The sequence below is a fragment of the Tachypleus tridentatus genome, chromosome 7 (genome assembly GCF_004210375.1).
Source record: "Tachypleus tridentatus isolate NWPU-2018 chromosome 7, ASM421037v1, whole genome shotgun sequence".
Classification (NCBI taxonomy): domain Eukaryota; kingdom Metazoa; phylum Arthropoda; class Merostomata; order Xiphosura; family Limulidae; genus Tachypleus; species Tachypleus tridentatus.
Genome location: NC_134831.1, coordinates 70,290,913 through 70,312,841, shown reverse-complemented (window position 1 = coordinate 70,312,841; position 21,929 = coordinate 70,290,913). Strand labels below are relative to the sequence as shown.

The window sequence follows — 21,929 nt, the reverse complement described above, 5'->3', positions numbered from 1 at the left end:
GCAAATTTCGAAAAACTACTCACTTCTAAACATTTTTGTATAACTTTAGTATAAATACATGTAAATATTGATTCATATGTTGTTTTATTCAGACCTCATGTAAATGAAAATGTGCAAAATTGCCAGTTTTTACATAGAAAATAGGTTAAATTCTAAATTTCATTACCCAGATAAAAAAAAAACGTTTGAAGGGAATATGGACATTTTCTGTACTTTTACAACATAAGCAATTAAGAAATAACATATACTATCCAGGAACAAAATTCGTGTTACATAGTGTAATCGGCCATCTGTGCTCTGCACACCACGGCTAACAAAATCCAATTTGTAGCGGTGCGAGTCCGCAGACACACCGCTGTGCCACTGAGGGACCTGCATCACAGTTACAGTGAGTAAGTTTTATGTAGAAACAGGTATGAGTTAAACAATATTTTTTGTTGATATGCACTAAAATCTGAAACATGCAAACATGTTCGAGTGCCATATCAGAACAAATACAAATTGAGGTAAGTGGAACGTCGAAGGAAAAAGTTAATGTAATTTTTTAGTGAATAAGCCTGTAAAATAATATGACAGATAAAGTTGGTTTTCCTAATCGCCATGATACTTTAAAGCTTGTAACAAGTAACTTCTTTCGAAAATCACTCACTTTTACTTCACAAATTTTTGGAGTATACAAAAGAAAAGTAACGAAACATCATTCAGGACGTTTTTTATTTGTATGTTTTAACAGTTAAAGAACAGCGACTTGTCTGGAGTAGCTGATAAAAATGAGCTGACAGTAACGTCATCGTATGATGAGATATATAGCCATTGGTCCACTTGGTCACGTTGCTCAAGAAAGTGTAAGCAGCGCCGTATGCGATTGTGTATCTCTCCATATTACTGCGAATCTCGTATGTTGAAAGAAATAAAACCTTGTATAGGACGACGAAGCAGAAAGAATCTGGCAGAAAACAGAGATTCGGAAAAAGTTCGTGTGCAAACTGAAAAAGGAGCAGCTCAGTTTCACGTTCTTTACCATCTTCAAAGTTTTGTGTACTCTGATTGGTCGGAATGGTCTCCTTGCACACGATCCTGCAAGTCCCGTCGGTACCGAGCCTGCGAAATGCCGCTTGTGTGCGGAACTACAGTTATTTACGAAGATGTCTTGTGCTATGTTAAAGAATCCTTCTGCGATAAATTCTACCACAAGAAAGAGAAACGTGACAAACAGAAAGAAACCAAAGAAAAAATAGGTGAATTTCCTTAGTTAGAAACTATAAGTATATATGTGCAAAACGGCTCGTTTGGGTTGAGAAAATATTTTACATAGAAGAGCGAACAACGTTTCGACCTTTGGTCATCGTCAGGTTCACAATGTAAAATATTTTCTCAACCCAAACGAGCCGTTTTTGCATATATATTTCTTTACAAGTGGGTTTTCTCGACATCACTGAAAACTATAAGTATATTAAAATTGGCTGCCCTAGGTTCAACAACTACGTTTTACCAATAAAGATAAATAATAATTAAGTGTAGAAGATGGAGCGACAGATAAAATATTTTCATTTCGGTCTAGTTTCAGAATTATATTTTAGTAGTTTGTAATAGCTATCTAATCATCATTGCTTGTTTCTATCTATCTATTTTGTGTTTTGTTTTTGTTTTTCCATCAGTAATTCTTAAGTTCTTAAGTAATGTATAATCCACATTTAAAACGTCATATGGTTAAAATGAAATAATAACTTTATATTTTCCTAAATTTAATAACTCGTCCCTCAGTGAGTTAGTGGTTTGATTCCCCGCGATAGACAGAACGCTGGTAACACAATTTGAAGCTTTGCTCTAAAATATAAGAAATAAAACTTCGATAAATTTCGAATGAAGGTCATTGAAAATTCTAAAATATTACTTTAATTTCAGTTCGAAATATCATCATTTATTGAGATCGGAACACTTAAGATGCTGGTATTTGGTGTATTAAATTTTTAAGTCCTATGTTTTCAATTTCGCGCCTTAATTATTTTGAATTTCTCGCAAAGCTACTGAAGGGCTATCTACACTAGCTGTCCCTAATTTAGTAGTGTAAAACTAGAGGGAAGGTAACTAGTCATCACCATCCACCGCCAACTCTTGGGCTACTCCTTTACCAGCGAATAGTGGGATTGACCGTCACATTATAACGCCCCCACGGTTGGGATATACTATTATTTCGCCAACACTGTACTTGTAATATTCGTTACCTACAATGCGTTTCACTCACTCCAACGTTCTTTAGACTGGTTGGAATACAACAAATACAATAACGGTCGGAACACTATTTATATAGGCTATTTTGCTACAACAATTGTTACGGTATGTATGTCTTTAACAATCCGAAGTATGATTATATTTATACTTGTCATAAGACAATAGTATTATGCTTGCTACGCATTTAAACACTACGTTCTTAATTTAGTCTCATAAAAAATGTACAATAATAGTATTTCAAGCACTCTGTATTTGTTATATCCATCTGGATTGAGCAAAACTTTTCGTCGGTAAAAGGTACCACAAACACTGTGTGCTTAGGATACTATTATTATACACTCTATTAAATTTTGAAAATTCCTAACAGACTAGATTAATTATGTATTGTATGGAAATGTAATAGGCCTTAAACTAATGTCTTATGACAAATATAATTGTAATCATACTTATATGGATTGTAAAAAGCTTGCATACAATAACAGTTGGAACACCTGATTTCATCCCATTGATCTACTTTATGCTTAGAATGTTAGGTATCCAGTGACAGACAGTTTATAGTGTTTAGAATTATAGAAAACTTTCTACTTTGTATGTTTTTAGAGATTCAGAACAGGAAAGAACATTTTACATTCGACAATAAGGAATGTGGAAAGCCAGTAACATCTTCCCCAGATCTGCGCATTGTAGGAGGGCACGAGGCTCAAAAAGGCCGCTGGCCTTGGCAGGTAAGTCACGTGCGAAACGGTCCTAGTTGTTGATAAATAATAAAATAGTCATTTATTTAGTGATTACTACATAAAGGTTTTATACCAAAAATAGTTTGGTATCAACCCAGAATGATTTTTTTACACTGTTTGTTTGTTTTGAATTTCGCGCAAAGTTGCTCGAGGGCTATCTGCGCTAGCTGTCCCTAATTTAGCAGTGTAAAACTAGAGGGAAGACAGCTAGTCATCACCATCCACTGCCAACTATTGGGCTATTCTTTTACCAACAAATAGTGGGATTGACCGTCACAAACCAAACCATTGAGTATTTACTTACGGTTTTACAAGTAGAAAAAATACTTTTAATTTGTTTAATAATGCAAAATTGTCGTGGTTATTAAAGTCGTATTCTACACCACAATACTACTACTTACAAGTTACCTGTGTAAATGCTTAATTAATTAAAACTGTATGAACTTATATATCGTGAGTTTAGGTGTAGGGATTGTTGATTAAAATAATTTTTATAATACATCCATACTGTCAGAAGTCCAGTATGTGCATAGAATTTAAGAAAATTATACGCTCATACAAAAGGTAAAATACACTCGCACATTAAATATTTTCTCTAAAATTTAGTCACGTGAAATGTTGTTCATTTATTTCTGACTAGGTGGCAGTGTTGAATCGGTTCATGGAGCCATTCTGCGGAGGAACGCTAATTGCACCTCAATGGGTATTAACTGCTGCTCACTGTGTCAGAAGACGTCTGTACATAAGAGCAGGAGAGTACGACTTGCTGATCACCGAGGTTTCAGAACAAGAAATTAAGGTTTCTGACTCTTTCGTGCATCCCAACTACGATATACAGACAATAAATAATGATATAGCTCTGCTGAGGCTTCGGCAACCTTTAACGATGAACGTCTACGTCCAAGTTGCGTGTTTGCCTAGTGTGGAAAACGAACTCCATGTGCAGACAATGGCTACTATATTAGGCTGGGGCAAACAACGAAAGTCCGCCATATTTGGAACGGATGTTCTACACGAAGCACAGGTACCAATAGTAGGTATACAAGACTGTCGACAGGTGTATCAGGACTATTACATAAGTGAAAATATGCTCTGCGCAGGCTACAAGAAGGGCCAGATAGACTCGTGCGCTGGTGATAGTGGCGGCCCCTTACTGTACAAAGTAAATGAAAAGTGGGAAATCCACGGTATCACAAGCTTTGGAGAAGGATGTGGAAAAATGGGAAAATATGGGATATATTCCAAAGTAATAAATTTTGTGGAATGGATAAAAGAAATTATAGCTATAAATTCCTGATATTTTGAAGTGTGATATAATCCTAAAATAATATAAACTTTCTAAACGACATCTTATTTTCCGACAAATAGTTTAAAATTATTTTAAGTCAAAAGAACAGTTTTCATACTACCAGTCTTAAACTAAATGCTCAAGAAGGTTGTTTATAGGTTTGTTGTAATACACATGTACAGTTATTGGATGTTTGACGTACTTTATTTACTTCATATAGTGTATAAAAGAACATTCACGAAAGAAAGTACGTGCATATCTATACGGTCATTGATTTCGCTTATATTTAGTTTAATTTAGGTGTTTTTTGTATAGAGTGTATTTTGGAAATTGTTTAATATTATTAAAAACTGGGAAACTAAATATCATCTCGCGTTATACTAAAAAGTAATGTGAGGTAAAAATACATTACAGTATCATTAATGACAACCGCCCCTGACTAGTACAGCGGTAAATCTACGGATTTACATCGCCCAAATTAGGGGTTCGATTCCCTGCGATGGGCTCAGCAGATAGCCCGATGTGGCTTTGCTATAAGAAAAACATACACTCGTGATAATTAAATGTTAGTGCTTTATTTATACTTGCCATTATTATTAGGTAAATTATATTTCTAAACACAACATTTGTTATATAATCCCTTAGGGATTTTCAATTTTTAATTAGAAGAGTGTATAATACAGCATTCAAACTATATTACGTTCGCCATATCCATATTGAAATACTATTATTACAAATTCGGTAGACTCAGCAGATAGCCTGATGTGGCTCTGCTATAAAAAACACACACACACTATTATTACAAAGTCTCTTAATTCTAGAAAAACCCTAAGGGACTTGATAAAAAAAGTAGTGTTTCAAAATATATTATAGGCCTAATATCAATGTCTTATGGCAAGTATTATTATAATCATGCTCCACCAACCTGTAATAAAACGTTCACATCATATTATTCATTTTAATCATTTGTAAAAAATGCACTTTATCAACTGAACGCCTTAAAAAAACTCACAAATGTTTTCATAAGTCGTAGAAAATTCACATGTTAATAGTTTATATATATATATTAATAAATTCAGTGATTTATAAGAAATGTACATTATAAGTTTTTATAAAATAAAATATTGAGTTAATGATTTCTAAAAAGTTCACAATGTTATCTTAACGATTTTTAGATAGTGGTGACAGTTTACATGACTTGTACCACATGTACATTAATTAGTGGTTTATAGTTTGTAAATATTATTGATTTAATGACCTGGAAAAACAGTACCCATTGTAAACTTAATTATTTGTAGGTAACGAACAATATCAGTTTAACGATTTCAAATAAAATGCACATTTTGTCAATTAATAATTTGTGAATAAATGAACATTAGTAAGTTTAAGGATTCATTGAAAATACCTATTGTTGTTTTATCTACTTTTAGAAATGAAACCATTTTTATTATCTTAATCATTTATAGAAAGTGTCCATTTTTAATTTAGCAACTTATAAAAATAAGGTTTTAATGACATAAAGGAAACTCACGCTGCTACTTAGATAAATTCAATTAATATTTGGAAAAATATATAGCTTTAACAAATTAAGAAACTCTTTTAGTTTCTGTTCTCTCAAAGTAGTATACCTTTTCTGTATCATACACTACATTTTTCACACAGTAATATCGAATTTAATTTTTAATAAACTGACGTAATTATAACCAGTATATTTAATAGACAGAAGAAAAGTTTTTCGCTCGACATGGCGCTTTACTCGCAATCTGAGATTCGCGGGTTCGAATTTTCGTCTCATTAAACGTGCTTGCACATTCAGCCATAGGGACTATATAATGTGATAGTAAATCCCATTATTCGTTGGTAAAATAGTAGTCCAAGAGTTAGCGGTAGATGGTGATGACTAGCTGCCTTCTCTCTAGTCTTTCACTGCTAAATTAGAAACGATTAGCGCAAATAAGCTTCGTTAGCTTTGCGCAAAATTAAAAAATAAACAAACAAGCAAATGTTTTCTTGGACGTTTTTATAAACAGCTTGTTTCTTGTTTACATCACCACTTAGAAAACTAAGAGTAAACATCAAATTGCTTAAGTTAAAGATAAAAATAAGATAAACATTTTCTTTAGCATTTAAGAACTATTTGAAGCTAGTCCCAGGCGTAAGAATTTTTGATACTAGAACTAAAAGAAAGGCTGTCATAAGCTTATTTGTCAGACGTTACTTTGTTGCTGTTAAGCCTACTACTACTTCTAGGCATAGGTATTATAGATGCTAGAACTAAAGGAAAGTCGGTCATAAGCTTGTGTGTTAAACACCATTTTGTTGAGTTAAGCCTTCTTCTTGATCGTTAGAAAGTGTTAATAACGAAGTAACGTATGCCACTGGGCCGAAGTGCTTTTGGGACTACTCAGCATGTCCTCCCAATGCTGTATCCCTTGCTCTGTTAGACAGTTGGCGCCCACCTGAGTTCGACCTATCAAGTGTTTTCCTCCAAATGCAGCCTTATCACATAAAGACACCACCAGATCAACATCACTCAACGCCGACTGAGGAAGTTGAATGTTGAAGGTATTTGAAAATTCTACTTCTGAGATCTTCTTTTTTGATGTCGTCTTCTTTGTTCGAACAAGTCTCTTCTTTAAGTATAGAGAGATTTTAACGTAGACAACTGTGAAAAAAGGCACGAAGTAATTATCAAACTCCTGCACATAAAGATATTTTATTCTACAACACATATGTGATAAATAACTGAAGGTAAACATATCTTTTAATTATTTATGTGAACGAAAGGGACATCAACTTATACTGACTTATAAAACCTGTAGAAAGTTTACGAAATATGGCATTATTCTAACATGTCTCTTCTGTTGTAATACATGTTACAGTTAACATTTTGACTTTCAACTACTGGTCATAAATAGTAATGTAACTGTATTTTCTCATCACCTAATTGTGAAACAAGAGATCTAGTCTGCTTTTGCGTATGCCATCTGTCACCGAGTTAGATAGATTTAGAGAAATTCCACTCTTGAAAAAATAAAATGAAAGAATAAGGAGATACCTCTCGTATTGGTGAACTACAGTTCATGTCTATCGCAATTGTGTCGTCCTTTACTCACCATGAGAAACACGTTTTAATGTTATGTGAATAATATTACTACTCATTTGTTCATATAAACACGTCAGCAGACTGGTGAGGTGAGATTTTTTTAACGTCGCGAAACTGTGGAATTTCGGACATCTCAAATATCATACATAATAGGCAATAAACGGCAATATATTATAATATGCAGCCAAAACTGAATTTCGGACAACACAAACACTATACATAGAAGCAACAAACAATAATATTATAAGCAGCCAAAACTGAATTTCGAACAATTCAAATACCATACATTTAAGCAATAAACGATAATATATCATTATAAGTATTATATAAACTACACGTTGTCAAGTATCAAATTTTTCAATTATTTTCTTTAGCAGCTTTAATTTAATGATTTTCTAAATAGAAAATAGAAACTTGTCCTGCGTTAAATTCTCAAATAGTATATTTAGAAAATTCACCTGATATCAAAAGTATAGGTTTGTAGTTAACTTATTAATGCCTATGTAATCATAACTTATACAGTTTGCACACAGGAAGTGGGTAATATTGTTCTCGACTATTGTTTTTTATAAGAATATTTAAAATGCGTAATCCAACAGTCACATTTTTGTGACTTCCTCTTATTCTTCAAACCCAATTGGATAAATAGTTTTTCTGCAGATGAAATACAAAAATAGCAAAGCTATTGTTATACTCTCCTACCTGTCCCTTTGTCCTTATCTCCTGTAGGAATGTTTCTGATCTTCAGAATTCCAATGGTCAGTATAGCACTGTCGGGGTTGTAGCAGAGAGAAATCAGAAGTTCTCCATGCTCGTGGACTCCCTGTTGGACAAGTTTAGCTTAGTTAGGCTTGTATTATATAACATTTGCAAGCCTTACTGGGAAAGGTAGTTTAGTTAGGTGTGTATCATATAATATTTACAAGCCTTACTGTGAAGAGTTGTAAAGTTAGTTTTGTATCATACAACATCTACGAGACTTACTGGAAGAGACTATTTTTCCTGAACTCAAAAGTCACTTGTGATTCATATAATCATTGTAATGTTATTGATATATTATTTTGTTTTTCGTCGTAAACAACTATATCGAGGAGAAACATAAAACCTACGTTTAAAAGTTAATTTACACAAATCTCATATTAAAATGCGAGTAATTACTCCTTGCCTAGTAACAAAAACATTCATAGATGTATTATGAATAAACTTCCAGCTTCACAAGAACTTTCGTCAAATACTTCCGTCTTGGGATTGGTGAGAAAAAATAAGAGATAATTTTATTAAAGTTATTTTATTAATAATTTTAAAACCACATTAAATGTTATGTTGTTTATTACTCATAGGGCGTTTAAAACACACACTCATATCTTATATATATTTTCAACTGTGATGTCTTTCCCAGTGTTCGTCTGTTTCCTGTTTGAAAAGCTGCGCACGCAGACACAACTCAACATTCACTTTAGAAATGACGGGAGATCAGGTATGAATAGTGTTGTAGCCAAACTTTATTTTACAAGCAGGATATTCTACAGTAAATAGTTAGAAATCATTCACATTTCAAAATGTGACATAACTTAAATAATAAAACGTAGATTTACTGTATGTTATTGTTGAGTGATGTTTAGCATGAGTGAAATGCTTAACAATTGCTTTTCGCGGTGGATGGTATAAGCAGCTCACAGCTTTCGCTCTGAAAAAAACATACAATAATACAACACAATTAACCAGTTAACCCTTTTTTAAGTCTATGAAATGAATTAAATTAATAGATTTACTTAAATGTTTCCTGCCATAGGAAACAGGTATTTTTCCTTATATATATATTAGTGAAAATTAATACATTTTACGTTAAGTAAACAAAATCACAAGGAATGACTGCGTTAAAACAGCAAATACAAACATCTGACTAATTATATTAGTTTGTTATAACTTAAAAACCAAGTCGAAACAAAAGTAAATTTTAAAAAGTCGCTCCACTAATTGAAAAGATCCCAGGGTACAAACTATAATGTGAGGTTATAAAATGTACCATAGGTTTTGGAGGTGACAGGAGAATAGAACCCACATTGCGGTGGGGATACACCGTCTATCAGTATTAACTTCCATTCGCCAGACAGCGATTTTTTGTAATTTATTTTTGTGTTTGCTGCGTTTTTAACTTTAGAAATATGTGATCGGTATTTATACTTACAATATATATTACAACAAGTCATGCCTTCTATGCTATACTGATTAAACAAGTAAAAATGGTTCTGAAACATTATATTGTACTTGTATGTGGGAGAGATATACTTATGAATACATAAACATAATATATTAATAATAATAATTTTTACAATTTAATAGCTATTCTTTAGAACTAGTTCATAAATGAAACTAAAACTTTTACAAAGATTTAACTAAAGATTCTACAACAAGAGTAATGATAGATTTAGAATATACGTTAACATGTAAAGATAGATAACGTCGCGTTGAAAGAAAAGTTTCTTTTGTAATATAGTTTTTCCTTCCTTGTATTCATTAATCCATTAGAATTGTAAAAAAATGGAAATACAGGTAAGTTATAACAACTAGCTTTCACCAGTATTCTAGTGACTTATTCTTTTCCAATGTATCCAAGTGCATTTAATATCTATGTTACAACTGTGGCTATGAGCTTTCTGATGCTTCGAATAGAGACATAAATACATGTTCACATCTGACACACTAGGGTATATACTAAATAAAATACAAATTATTCGTGTTTATTAAAAGACCTTTAAGTGAAAACAGACAGTTTTCCTGATTACCATTTTTAGGTCAAATATAAAATCTAAGTATATACAGTGTTTAATACTGTTTCTTGTACATTTTTTCAACAATGAAACTTTAGTAATTTTATTTGGAATTTTAGCACAAAGAAAACAGACTGTTTTATCAAGAAACCTGGTTAACATAACTTTTGCAATACTAAAATAAGTGCTTTTGAACCATTTATGTAGGTTGTGAAAGATATTGCAGAAATGAAAAGACTTGGATATATGTATCTGTGACGGTTCTAAGAAATCTAGTATATTGCAATGTATCATAAATAAAACAAAACACAATCCGAGCGCACATAAACCAGTACTTTTCGAGGTGTAGATAAAAATCCAAGTATACATAAAGCAGTACTCGTTCCAAATATACATAAAGCAGTACTCGTTCCAAATATACATAAAGCAGTACTCGTTCCAAGTATACATAAAGAATTACTTGCTCCAAGAATACATAAAGAAGTACTTGTTTCAAGAATACATAAAGAAGTACTTGTTCCAAGTATATATAAAGAAGTACTTGTTCCAAGCATACATAAAGCAGTACTCGTTCTAAATATACATAAAGCAGTACTTGTTCCAAGTATACATAAAGCAGTACTCGTTCTAAATATACATAAAGAAGTACTTGTTCCAAGTGTACATAAAGCAGTACTCGTTCCAAGTATACATAAAGAAGTACTTGTTCCAAGTATACATAAAGCAGTACTCGTTCCAAGTATACATAAAGACGTGCTTGTTCCAACTATACAGGATTCAATAACACTTACATTTAAAATTTGATCTAAGTTCTTACAAACCAGATCTCTGCACATGGAAAAAATAATAAATTGATGTAAAAAACAAACAAAAAATGGCCGCCGCATTCAATCTATTACTCTATGGTGTTTAAAAATAACTGCTAAAGTTGAGTTATATCATTTGAATTTTCAATATCATTGACAAGTGTTGGTAAAGCGGAGAACTGGGAACCAACTAAAGAGCCAAAGTGTTCATCTTCCTTTTTCTCCTCTCATTTTAAGTAAAGAACGAGTGAAGTTCTCACAATGGTATTAGTACGACAGAAAAATATTTTGAGAGGTTTTAGGAACAGGCTATCAGTAAACACGGTAGTTCTTAGTATGTATTGATGACCCAAGAAACTAATGGATGTCACATTCGATTTATTGCTCTATGATGCTTATAGCCTGAATCAATGTTACAAACTAATGCGAATTAGCTATTTTAAGACTGTATATCACTATTCGGTTTAAATGCTTTTAGTCAAACCTGAATTCATGCGACTGACAGTAATTCAACAGTAAGTTGCAAATAAAAGTTTTTCTTTGAAAGATGTCGTTACTGTTTCTGTTCTTTTTGGCATTACCATCACTATATCATTCTTAATTTTAGTAATTCTTGTTATTACTTGTTTATAAATAAATCAAGGTTTGTTTTATAAATATACAAAACTGAATGTGAGTAACGAACCTAAAAGGGAACTTAATTTTTGTTCAGGGGTTGATTTATCTACATATAGTAAAAGCTTTTGTATCTGGAATCTGCTAGATAGATTATTTTCATCTATCTAGCAGATTCCAGATACAAAAGCGTTTTCCTTACAATATGTTACAGGGAAATTTCTTGACACCTTGTTATTGCTCAAAAGCACAGTGTTTCTACATAATATTTAATAATAACAGTTTTAAACAATAATAAATGTTGTAAAAAACCTTAAACTGTATAAAAACATTTATAAGTACAATATTTTAAACGTTGATCACAGGACGATTTACAAATAGTTGAAGCTTGCCTGCGTAAAAGAACGTAAACAAAAGCAGCAGCGCCACTAAGATATTGATTGACCTTTTGAGTTATACGAGCTTTCCGGATGCTGAGATGCTAGATGACTGAAACTTTTACTGTATAAAGCATGATTTGACTTCTTTTTTTTTTTACACGTTAGAAACTAATAAATATATTTTTTTAAAAGAACTTTATTCTTCTATTAATGGATCAAGTAAAAATATAGAGCGATGAAATAGCAGTTCACTATAAAGTGTCCAAACTTATAGATTTCACATAACCTTGTGATTTGTTTGTGTTGATGACTTAATATCTATATAAGTAATTAAAAACTGTAAAAAAGACTCCATATGACTGATGTTTATTCGATATAAGTCAAAGCAATGGTGAAACGTTAACTGAAACATAATGTGTTTTATCATTATATGATTAGAGTCAAAGTTGTTTTTGTTTCCTAGTTTTATTGCAAACATTTTTAAATACCACCACCATAATGTACTATAAATTTGGAAAAATAAGTAGACAGAATCTACAGTCTTCATTGTGAAGACGTGCGAGGTATTTACGTTTTGGGTAAATCAGAGCTACTTTGAAGTCAACCGACCTTTCTTCGCTCCACTCGTGATTTGCATGGTTATTGAGTGTACTACATGGTAAAAAGAAAAGAATATGTTCTTGAATGTATTGATTTTCATTTCACCGAGAGAAATGCCTTCGCTTCTTCTTTGTGGGTATTTGGATATGATGGATTTTAGAAACCCAGGAGGGTCAGGTGCAAAAGACCTATTCCTCCATCCCTAACTTTCATGTCAGCTACTACTATGTTGTAGTTGTAGTGCTTTAGGGCCAGAGTAACCCACAGTACTCCGGCCATTATCAGGGCGATATCCATACGAGGGCTGTTCAAAAAATACGCGGACTGTTTGAATTGCGCGGCTCCAGTTGGTTCCAGGGAAATCCGCTTGGTGTCGCTAGGTTTGCACAAATCAGCTGATTACGACGCCATTTCCCGATTGCAGATATCTTCATTTGTGTATTAGCTACGCGGTTTTAAGTGAAGTGCGATTTTTTCGTTTGGCGGATTTCAGAATGAACGACCTGAAGGAGCAACGACTTGCTGTGAAATTTTGTGTTAAACTTGGAAAATCTGCGACTGAAACTTTTGCTATGCTTAACACGGCTTACGGTGATGTTGCTATGAAGCGTACGGCATGTTTCAAGTGGCATGAACGTTTTAAGGATGGTCGACAGTCCATTGAAGATTATGAGCGTCCTGGACGTCCTTCCACGTCAACTGACGACCCACACGTCGACAAAATCAACACCCTGGTGCGGGCAAATCGACGTCTGACTGTCAGGGAGCTTGCTGAAGAGTGTGGGATATCAGTTGGATCTTGTTACGAGATTTTGACGGAAAAATTGAAGATGCACCGCGTTGCTGCGAAATTTGTGCCTCAGAACTCGTGAGTTTTTGGCCAAACACTCGATCACTGTTCGTCCCCACCCCTACTCACCTGACCTTGCTCCTTACGATTTTTTCTTGTTCCCCAAACTCAAAAGACCCTTGAAAGGAAGAAGATTTGAGACGATTCCCTAGATTAAGGCAAATGTGACGAAAGAGCTGGAGGACATTACAAAAGAAGCGTACCGGGACTGTTTCGACAAGTGGAAACACCGTTGGAATAAATGTGTGCATTGGGGAGGAGAGTACTTTGAAGGGGTTCCAGACCTGTAACTTCTAAATAAAGTACGTTTTGTTTTATGACGTCAGTCCGCGTATTTTTTGAACAGACCTCGTATATTGTCTTGAGTTGCCCTTTTATTTTATCTATGTTGTTTGTTTTTTATGTTCTTATTTTGTATATTTTACATTATTCTTATTTTTTAAATCTATTTATATATTTAACGAAGAAAAAAAGAAACAAAAGAGAGAGAAAAAAAAAGCTGTGAACATTATAGTAGTTCTAAACGTCTAGTGCATGGTGGCTAGCTTGATTTATATATTTCTTAAATATATATTCATAGCAGATAGGTACTTAGGACTATGTTTACCATGTACGTAGATCACACAATAAATCATTTTTATTCAAATTTTTATTGAAATAATTTAGTGCATTATGCAAGAGTCTTACAGATATTGTATCTATGTTTGCATACTTGTGCATGAATGTGGATGAAGTTCTACGTGGTACTTTATGACCTGAAGTTAAGATTGATTTTGTATTTTTTGTAGTTTGTGTAACCGTTTTGTGATATATTTATCCAGGGTGGGCATGCGTATTCTATTATAGGTCTGATTTATGTTTTGTAGATTTTTTTATATTATCAGGTGATGTGCCTTGATTTTTACCTGAAAGACTTCTTGCATAATTTGCTCTTTTCCATATTATAGTCAGGATATTGTTAGTAAGCTGTATCCACATTAATTTTGTATCATAATACTAAAAATTTAGCAAAAGTAGCAGTCTGTAAAAGTGATCCGTCCGTGTATAACTTTGGTAGATTTTTTTCAGTTTATTTAATCTGGTAAATAGTATTACCTGGTTTTTCGGAATATTAATTTTTATTCTATATTTCTGGCAGTATTCTTCTATATTATTCAGAATTGGAGGTTTGTTGCTGCAATTGAAGGAGTGGGGTCACTTTTCCAGACTGCTACATCGTCAGTAAATTGTGATGCAAAAACCAAAGTTTAGGTCCAACAGTGGCATGTTACTCATATACATGATAAATAATATAGGGCTAACTATTCCTTCCTGTGGGACTCCTGCTTTAGGTGAAAAAGACCTTAGTGGGCCCCATTGACATCTACTTCACACTTCCTATTGTCCAGTAAGTTAGATAGCCAGCGATTAATTCCCTTGGGTAAATCCATTTCCGTTAACCGGTGGCGTAATCCGTTTTGCCTGACGGTGTCGAATGATTTCTCAATGTCGAGAAAGCAAGCTACAGTGCATTCGTTTTTGTTAAAGCTGTCTTTAATTGTTTCAATTAATCTGATTAGGTGCTCTGTAGCAAATAAACCAAACAATTACCACCCGATTACTCTGACCAGCTGCATCGGAAAAATTTTAGAAAGAATAATAAGTAACGGACTATCTATTTATTTAGAAGCAAATTCAAAATTACCCGAAATTCAAAACGGGTAGTTGCCTTGCAGAAATTGTTTCGAATTTCGCGCAAAGCGACAAGAGGAACTAAAGATGTTGACAGCGACCATCTCCCAATATGGTGTGTCTTCGATCTCACCCCCCATAAAGATAAATTCTGTAGGCAAGACAAATTTGATCACAAAAAAAGCAAATTGGCAAGAATTTCAAAAAGTATTAGACAACATACTACCAGGCAAAATTAAGCATACAGCGAATAACGAATCAGAAATTGATTGTTACAGTCAAATAATTATGGAGTGCCTTCTAAAAGCAGCTACGGATACGGTACCAAAACAACAATATACAACCACAAACACTGCATGGAAACCAATCAAACAACTATTAACAATGATAAAACAACAAAGACAATTAAAGAGACAGCTCATGGCAACAAGAGAACAAGAAATAAAAACACAAATTAACAACATTAGAAATAAAGTTAGAGCAGAAATTAAACAGCTAAAACAAAAAAATGAGACAACTTCTGCTCCCAACTAAACGAACAAACCGACCCCAGTAAGTTCTGGCTACACTTAAAAAGATTCACAAATGAACCAACGGCAAGAAAATACCCAACACTGGAATATAACAACACCTTAGCACAAACCAACAAGGAAAAAGCAGAAGCCTTCAAACATCAATTACAAAACACATTTAAAACACACAATGACTCGGACATGAACAACTGTTACTACAATAAAATAAACAACCACGTAACAAATAACATAGAATTATGTAAACCACACTTTCTAGTCAACATTATAAACAGCAACACAAACAATACATATGACTACAATACCCAACTACTCACCAAAAAAATCAAACTAAATGAACTTGAACAAGCAATCAAAAATTCAAAAAACAAAGCACCGTGGAATGATGGAATACAAACAATTCTTCTCAAAAAAGCACTCCAAAATTATTTGACCACCTGTTAGCCATATTTAATTTATATCTATACTCTGGATACATTCCAGTTTCTTGGAAGCAAGCTAATATTTTAATGTTCCACAAAGAAAGAAAACCAGCCAATAAACCAAACAGTTATCGACCGATCAACCTGACCAGCTGTGTAGGCAAAATTCTTGAAAGAATAATAAGCAGTAGACTCTCCACATTTTTGAAGATTAATTCAAAATTACCAGAAGAACAAAACGGATTTAGAAAATATAGATAAACAACAGATCATTTAATTAGATTAACTGAAACAATAATAAACAGCTTTAATAAAAAAGAATGCACTGTCGCCTGCTTCCTCGTAATCGAGAAAACATTCGACACTGTATGGCACAATGGTCTTCGGTTCCGTATGTATGAAATGGGACTACCGCGAGGAATTATTCGCTGGTTATCTAACTTTTTGTAAAATAGAAAATGTAGAATAAACGTAGAGGGAACTTTCTCGGAGTTCTTCACTCCAGAAGCTGGCGTCCCTCAAGGAGGGGTCGTTAGTCCTATTCTCTTCATCATGTATGTAAATAATATGCCACTCAAAGACCCAAACCATGGACACGCGTCACAGTTCGCTGATGATGTAACAATTTGGAAAAGTGCCCCTACACCAGAAATAGCAGCCACTAATTTACAACCACAACTAAACAGATTATGTGAATACTGCCAAAAATATAGAATTAAAATAAACACAGCGAAGACACAATTAGTAATATTTTCAAAATCAACGAAATATCAAAAAGTTCAACCTCAGATCTACATGAACGGAGAGCTTCTGCAGACTGCAACATCTGCAAAATTTTTAGGGTTAACATATGATTCTAAACTTACCTGGATAAAACATGTAAATAACATAAAAACTAAAATTTGGCGAAGAATAAACTATGCTAGGAGTCTAACTGGTAAAAACTATAGAACAACACTAGAAAACAAAATTAAAATATACAAGACATACATTAGACCAGTAATAGACTATGCAGCTCCTGCATGGACTAATGTAAGTGAAAAACAATTAAAAAACTCCAAACATTACAGAATACACTAATTACATCAGCATACAGAGTACCTAAAACCACTTCCTCAAAGTTCATGCACAATTACTCAAATACACAAAGAATACCAGATAGACTTCTACATTGTACAATAAAATATTTTGATAAAAATTGGCGAAAAAATGAATTGTTGTGCGAATTAGACAAATATTGCATATATGATGAAGAGATATCTAAACACCTCTCCCGTTAAACTTGTACATCAGATCTTTAAGATAAAATCAAATTTAAAATAATAATAATAAAATAGTGTTAAAATAAAACAGGCCGCCTACGTTCTTGACTTATTTAAAAATAAAAAAATGAAAGAACAATATAAATGGGCATTGCCCTGAAAAGGACCAGATTTAAAGTTATGCTATTACTTCAGCCATTTTGTATTTACTCCAAATGCATTAATCAGTCCACTCCAACTAAGTAATGGAAGGAGGAGGAGATCTAGTGTACCTGACCCTCCTGGGTATACATATATATATACTCAAACACCTAGAGAGAGTGAGAGAGAGAGAGAGGGCCATATGCGCCAGCCGTCCCTAACTTAGCAGTATTAAGACTGTAGTGAAGGCAGCTAGTCATCACACCGCGAACACCTGGGCTAATCTTTTACCACCGAATAGTAGGATTGACCATAAATTATAACGCCCTCACGGTTTAAAGGACGAGTATGTTTGGTGTGACAGGGATTTTAACCTGCGATTCTCAAATTACGAGTCGAGCGCCCTAACAACCTGGCCATGCCGTGCACCTTAGAGAAAAGAAATTCGAATAAACCCGAGAGCCATCTTGAAGCGTGGTTCTGCAATATATGGATTTTCTTTGATGGGTAGTTCTATGTAGACAGTCTTCTGAAAGAGAAAAAAATTCGGGGATCGGAGAATCCAATACCCAAGAATATGTTGGGGGGTTGCACCCCAAGAATGTATACTGAATCAAGTGCTGAAATATTATTTTAAATTAAATCACAAAATCGTGAATCCATCGTAGTACTACAGCGTAAGTTCTTATATTCCTAACCCTAATGAAATCAAAATAGTGAAATGTTGGTTGAAATAAAAAAAAAAAAAACAGTTAAGAAGTACCATCACCTAACTGTCGTGTGGTCAGAAAGGTTTCTTGTTGTTGTGTTTGTTTATTTCAAACTGTATTGTTGTCATGGAATAAAGTAAAGTTTCATATTATAGGAATATAAACATGTTCTTCTATGTTGCTGCTGTTGTTTTTTCAGGAAATATAATTTCGTTATTACCTGATTACTGTTTAAACGATAGTTACGATTACTGTGCCATTTTTGCGACATATAGATATAAAGAAAGTCAAGTTTAGATAGATTGTTTTAACAGTCGCCTCTGTTCAGTGAAATAAATATAATTTAGTGTTTAGAAATACGGAAGTGTGGCTGGTGTCTGTATTAAAAAACAGATCCAGCTCTTCTTCCTTTCCATTCACGTTACATAATATATTTCAAGGGGATATTGTACATTGCCACTCTTATTAATGAGTATCATTGTAGTTATCACTTTCTGTTTAAATGTAATTCTAAATCATATTACGTTTTCTCTATCATTGAAATAACAAGCTCGTTTTACTATACGTTTATAACACCACTTTCTAAGCTTTACGAAGTCTCATGGGACACTGATTAGTTTCATAAAAACAGAGTAGGGCAACAAAAAAGTGTTCATTTTGTTTCTTTCAGAACATTGTTTGTTTATTTGTTTGTTCTGAATTTCGCGCAAAGCTACTCGAGAGCTATCTGCGCTAGCCGTTCCTAATTTAGCAGTGTAAGACTAGAGGGAAAGCAGCTAGTCATCACTATCCACCACCAACTCTTGGGCTACTCTTTTACCAACGAATAGTTGGATTGACCGTCACATTATAACGCCCCCACAGCTAACAGGGCGAGCATGTTTGGCGCGACGGAGATGCGAACCCGCGACCTTCGGATTACGAGTCCCACGCCTTAACCCACCTGGCCATGCCGGGCCACTCTTTCAGAGCAAAACCACACTGGACTAGATGCTATGTCTACCAAAGGAAACTGAACTCTGTAAGTCAACAGACTTTCCTCTGACCTATCTGGAGACAAGAAAAAAAGGAAAAAAACTCAAATTTCTACTACATTTGTTAAATATTTATCAAAAATGTGTTAAGTCTATATTAGCTAATAAAATCATTATCCTTATTTGCATATCTTACAAGCCATTTTTATTTAAAATTTTCCATGTTTTCTTATTGAATATGCTTTCATTAGATATAACACTTGTTAAATAACAAAATATATTAACCTATAAAGTCTGATTTTAACACTATATTTTTCATAAAACGTAAATGTTACTATTAAGTTAAAATTCATACAAACATTTCTTCTCCTTACGTCCCCATCTACATCCTCAGCGATAACGATGAGACTTTATAAAGCTAAATATCGAGTATCGATACCGCTATTAGCAAAACACAGATAGCCCGTTGTGTCTAAATATGGAGTATCGATAGCTGTTGGCAGAACACAGATGGCCAAGCGCGTTAAGGCGTGCGACTCGTAATCTGAGGGTCGCGGGTTCGCATCCCCGTCGCGCCAAACATGCTCGCCCTTTCAGCCGTGGGGGCGTTATAATGTGACGATCAATCCCACTATTTGTTGGTAAAAGAGTAGCCCAAGAGTTGGCGGTGGGTGATGATGACTAGCTGCCTTCCCTCTAGTCTTACACTGCTAAATTAGGGACGGCTGGCATAGATAGCCCTCGAGTAGCTTTGTGCGAAATTCAAAAACAAACAAACAAATAAGAACACAGATAGCCTATTGTGTTTAAATATCGAGTATCGATACCGCTGTTGGCAGAACACAGATAGCCCGTTGTGTCTAAATATCGAGTATCGATGCTGCTGTTAGCAGAACACATATAGCCCGTTGTGTATCTCTGTGCTTGACAACAAATAAACTTGTTTTTGTGCGCCAAACATTTAAGTGCACATTTGTTGAATAAGAAGTTGCTTACCGCATCTTCTTTGAGCTGTAATTCACACCAGATGTCACTTGGTGTCACGTCTTCTGTGATCGTGGAATCAATTCCACACCTCATTAAAGGATAAAGAACTTGGCCTATCAGGAATTTTCGGGAAAACCGATCATAATCCCAAACCGCGATCCTCAAAGTTTTGCCGTCCAAATTTTCTGGTTTGATTTTAAAAACAAATGTTTCATCGAAAATTGGATTCGATGTTTTTTTATGAACCTTGGTTACAAATTTAGGGTGCTTCTCCGGTAAGAGCGTTATTTTTGCAAACGGGTTTGCTGCACATTTGGAAAATCTCGAGATTAGGCCTGTCACGCCTATTAATCTCACACACAGATGTTGACGGAGAATGTTGTAGTGGAGAGAAAAATTCACTTGTCCACTCTCACAGCCTGTCGTTCGATCTCCAACGCTGACTCCGTACAGTTCGTGTTCCAGCTCTGTCGGATCAATACGAAATTTGTCAGTTACAAATTTCCACCGCGGATATTCCTCTCCGTCGAATGTAGACCAACGGTTATTACATGACTCGTTATCTGAGAAAGACTCTTCCGCTGTCTCACTGTAGGTGGAAATGGTAGGAACAACAAACTGTATCGGCTGATCTGTTCTGATAACACTAATCGGTCTCTGCTTGACCACAGGAGGGGTCAACTCAGTGAGCTGCTGGGCTTTCCTGCGTCGCTTGACAATAAATCGACAAAATAAAAACAAAAGTACAATTGTGAGTACACCACCTGTAATGGTAACCGACAATAATACCGTAAATGGTTGTGTTTCAGATGACAATTGGCTCACGTCATTGTGGTCACTCATTTTACAGAAATAACTAGTTACTGTTGATGGTACATAACTTACTGTTTTGAAAACTGTCCACTTCTTGAAAGAGATGATTTTATTACGTTCTGGGAAAGAAGTATTGGATCAAAAACAGAAAAACTCTTCAGTATGGCTGCTGAATCAAATTTCTACTTTAGATGTAATCGTGTCAACTTTTACTGATATGCATGCAACACTGTCTGTTCTGGGGACGTGAATCATATATTTAGGAAATAGATAACAGGTGTGCTTGCTGACAATGCTTTATATCATGTCTTGTCGTAACGAGCTATCAAACCTTGTGCTAGGGACTTATACTGAATATACAGCTGTTTCAATACAATAACTTATAACGAATGAGCAATTGTTTAAATACAATATGCAACTTCAAAAACTGGTCAGCGGAAGTGTAGGTACTGCACATATATTTCCAGACCATCATCCGTGACGTTAGAAATGTGAAATCAGAAAGTGAAAATGATTTCCAAAATATTTTTAATTTTCATACACACACAAGAGAAAAGCTAAAAAGCATAACTGGTAAAATAACTAATATTTACAGACTTTTGGCTTTCGGTTAGAGTAAATAAATTGTGTTTTGAAAAAAAGTCACTCTGTGCCTGAAATGCTCTGTATCGCATAGACAAAGTGTCAATATTCAACTCAAAGCCAATTTGATATTGAAATGTTTAAAAACATTGTTATGTTGAATCGATATTTTATTCATTGTCACTTAAAATGACGATTTTTAACAATATTTAATTCATTGTTCAATTAAATGATAAAGTTTGGCCTGAGTTTATTTGTTATAATTTAACATGATGATCTTAGAACACAGCCAATTCATTATTGCACATACAATTTGATAATTTTAAGTAATAAACGAATTATTATCAAATATGCAACATCATGTTTAGAAAATATATAATTCAATTACCATTTGTATTCACAATCACGAAAAGTGGTTCATGAAAACGCCTTTGGTGAAACTTTCTTCAAGT

The 21,929-nt window shown here is 34.0% G+C and overlaps 2 protein-coding genes across 2 annotated transcripts; one reads left to right on the top strand and one right to left on the bottom strand.

Moving 5' to 3' along the window:
• Positions 1–827: 827 nt before the first annotated feature.
• On the top strand, positions 828–5,297 carry LOC143255929 (serine protease 1). Its single transcript, XM_076512365.1, has 3 exons — positions 828–1,238; positions 2,833–2,976; positions 3,617–5,297. The coding sequence occupies exons 1-3, from the start codon at positions 860–862 to the stop codon at positions 4,264–4,266; spliced, it is 1,173 nt and encodes a 390-aa protein (XP_076368480.1). The 5' UTR covers positions 828–859; the 3' UTR covers positions 4,267–5,297.
• A 475-nt stretch (positions 5,298–5,772) lies between these two features.
• LOC143255926 (synaptotagmin-2-like) lies at positions 5,773–21,179 on the bottom strand. Its single transcript, XM_076512359.1, has 3 exons — positions 20,092–21,179; positions 8,066–8,186; positions 5,773–6,922 (listed from the first exon to the last, which is right to left on the bottom strand). The coding sequence occupies exons 1-3, from the start codon at positions 20,923–20,925 to the stop codon at positions 6,612–6,614; spliced, it is 1,266 nt and encodes a 421-aa protein (XP_076368474.1). The 5' UTR covers positions 20,926–21,179; the 3' UTR covers positions 5,773–6,611.
• Between the last annotated feature and the right edge of the window lie 750 nt (positions 21,180–21,929).